At 50.2% G+C, this 3,411-nt stretch overlaps 1 protein-coding gene across 1 annotated transcript; it reads left to right on the top strand.

Moving 5' to 3' along the window:
• Positions 1-2,258: 2,258 nt before the first annotated feature.
• Positions 2,259-3,200, top strand: LOC117058587 (olfactory receptor 4N2-like). The gene has a single exon (XM_033169827.1). The coding sequence runs from the start codon at positions 2,259-2,261 to the stop codon at positions 3,198-3,200; it is 942 nt and encodes a 313-aa protein (XP_033025718.1).
• The last annotated feature ends 211 nt before the right edge of the window (positions 3,201-3,411 follow it).

Genomic DNA, 3,411 nt, shown 5'->3' with positions numbered 1-3,411 from the left:
ACACTGCCAGGCCTGCCAAGAATCCCGCCCAGATCCCCCAAGGTCCCCAGTGCAGTCCTGGGAGTCCGCCCGAGCACCATGGTCACGCCTGCACATGGACTTTGCGGGCCCCTTCCAGGGGAAAACATTCTTCATAGTGGTGGACTCCTACACCAAATGGCTGGAAGTCGCACTGGTACCATCCACTTCTACGTCCGCAGCCATCCGGGTACTACGCAGGCTGTTTGCAACCCATGGACTCCCTGACACTCTTGTCTCAGACAACGGAACCGCATTTACGTCAGAAGAATTCCAGACCTTCACAGCGCAGAATGCCATCCGCCACATCCGCTCAGCACCATTCCACCCTGCCACCAATGGCCAAGCAGAGCGCATGGTGCGGACCACCAAGGACACCCTACGCCGCATGATGCAAGGGGACTGGGAGTACCGCCTTGCCACATTCCTTCTAGCACAGCACAGCACCCCCAGCTCAACGACTGGCCGGAGCCCCGCTGAACTACTAATGGGCCGGCGCCTCGCAATCAGACTGGACCGCCTCCACCCTGACAGAGCTCAGGATGAGGTAGTGGTGGGGGAAGGCAGGAACCCCTGGACCTTTGTGGCCCAGGATCCAGTGTACGCAAAGAATTTTGGGGCAGGCCCAGCATGGGTACCCGCCACAGTCACCAGGGTGACGGGCCCCGTGTCATACGAGGTGCTAACAGAGGGGGGGCAATGCTGGCGCCGCCACTGCGACCAGCTACGGCGACGATTCCCAGGAGAAAACCAGGAGGAGGACAGGTCAGAGGAGTCCCAAGGGAACAGTGGGGCATTGAGACCCGTAGAGCAGGAGGGGCCGGCAGGGGAGGCAGAATCAGTAAATACTGAGAGGACCCGTGAGGCCAAAAGGGCACCGGAACCAGAGGCACGACAGAGCGAGCTGGTTGCGCCAGACCAAACAGCCCCATCACAACCAGCAGCCTTGGAACACGAGCCTGAACCAGAACCCCTGACCAGGGAACAGCCCAGGCCGCAACGCACACGTAGGCGGCCAGCGTACCTTGAGGACTATGGATGCAACCTCCCAGGCAGGACTGGAACTTAGAGGGGAGGGGTGTTATGTACTGAGTTGAATAGGATCCAAACTGCAGCAGTCTGATTGGTCCTAGAACAATAGGATTGAGATTGCAGCAGTCTGACTGGTCTCAGAACAATAGGATTGAGATTGCAGCAGTCTGACTGGTCCCAGAACAATAGGATTGAGATTTGAGCAGTCTGATTGGTCTGCAGGAGCCACCCAATCCAGCTCCAGGTGGAAGTGAATCCGCACTCTGATTGGCATACAGGAGTATCCCGGAATTAGCCAATCACGTGGGGCCCATTGTGTAAATAGTGTATATAAAGCAAACGTTTTGGGGGAACTACATTCCTCACTACTATGAGCTGAATAAAGAGCATGAAAATCACACTGGACTCCGAGTATCTTTCAGGAAGGTGGAGGCCCATTTGCAGAGAGGAGAATAAATTTTACCCACAGCCAGGAAACAGCATATAGTTTATGGATCCCACATTACTGTAGTTAACCTTTGCTCTTCCTGAACTACAACTCCTGTCCTTCACTGACAACATAGCTGATGGAAGTTGTAGACTAACAACAAATGAGGCCCACAGGTTCCCTAACCCTGATCTAATGATCCAAACTCTCTCCATTTTTAAAATATGTTCTGGAGTTACACGAAGCATAAGATTTTGGAAGTTCTAAAACAGATTGTATAGGTCTCCTTGTCTGCCAACTCACCCCTTCCTTTTCCATAAATGACATCCCACAGAGATGTGCCACATCATCTACACTTCCCTGTGCAAAATTCATTTGACCCAGACATAACTTAGAAGGTTCTTGGCCAGCCTACTAACTGGCTGCATGTAGAGCAGGGGTTCCCAAACTAAGGCCCGGGGGCTGGATGCGGCCCAATTGCCTTCTAAATGCGGCCCGCGGATGGTCCTGGAATCAGCATGTTTTTACATGAGTAGAATGTGTGCTTTTATTTAAAATGCATCCCTGGGTTATTTGTGGAGCATAGGAATTCGTTTATTTCCCCCCCCAAAAAAAATATAGTCCAGCCCCCCACAAGGTCTGAGGGACAGTGGACCTGCTGAAAAAGTTTGCTGACCCCTGATGTACAGGAATGCATACAAGTGAGGGGGAGGGAATTCTGTCATTGTTTTCTATTTAATGTCTTCATTATTGTTCCACTTCAAGGCTATAATCTGCAAGGATGAAAAATGGGACTCATACAGTAGTGGTCGAGTTTGTTCTCCAGGGAATATCACAGATCTGGTTGGTCCAGCTGTTCCTCTGTACCCTACTCCTGCTCTTCTATGCCATCATCCTACCTGGAAATGTCCTCATCATTATGACAATTAGGCATGACCCCCATTTGGGATCCCCCATGTTTTTCTTCTTAGCCAACCTGGCCTTCATGGACATCTGCTACAGCTGTGTCACAACTCCGAAGATCATAGCCAACTTCCTGGCTGGCTGCAGAACCATCTCCTACAGAGGCTGCATGGCTCAGCTTTTTTTCATTCATTTCCTCAGTGGAGCAGAGATCATTCTCCTTATTTCCATGGCTGTGGATCGCTATGTGGCCATCTGCCACCCACTACACTATGTCACTGTGATGACCAGGGTGGTCTGCTGGGCTATGCTGGCGTGTGCATGGGCTGCAGGTTTCATACACTCCATGATCCAGGTCATTCTCATTGCCCCACTGCCTTTTTGTGGCCCCAATGAGTTGGACAACTTCTTTTGCGACATCACCCAGATCACCAAGCTGGCTTGCACCAACACTTATACATTAGAGTTTGTCATGTTTGTCAACAGTGGTTTGGTCACAATTGCATCTTTCCTCCTCCTCCTCATCTCTTATGTGGCCCTCCTTGTCAAGGTGAGGAAGGGCTCGAGCCAAGGGAAGAACAAAGCCTGCTCTACATGCATCACCCACATCATCATCATCTTCATTATGTTTGGCCCAGCTATCTATATTTATTGCCGTCCTTTCCAGGAACACCCGTTTGACAAGGTGGTGGCCTTTTTCCACACTGTGATCTTCCCTGTGATGAACCCCATGATCTACACACTGAGGAACAAGGAGATCAAAGTTGCTATGTGGAAACTGCTGAAAAAAATACAAAACTTCCAGACAAGTGAAAGATAACAACTATGGCATAGTATTGCAATACGTGCTTTTATTCTTAGGCTTCCTTGCACTTAATCATAATTCATTAGATTTCTTACACACCCTTTGCTTAGTGAATTCCAGAGATGGCAGTAGATTAACAGTACAGTGGTACCTCGGTTTTCGAACAGCTTTGTTTATGAACAACTTGGAATTCGAACGTTGCAAAACCGGAAGTAGGTGTTCCGGT

The sequence above is a fragment of the Lacerta agilis genome, chromosome 14 (genome assembly GCF_009819535.1).
Source record: "Lacerta agilis isolate rLacAgi1 chromosome 14, rLacAgi1.pri, whole genome shotgun sequence".
Taxonomy (NCBI): Eukaryota; Metazoa; Chordata; class Lepidosauria; order Squamata; family Lacertidae; genus Lacerta; species Lacerta agilis.
Note: the sequence above shows the minus strand (reverse complement) of the source record. Positions and strands in the feature narration are given on the sequence as shown.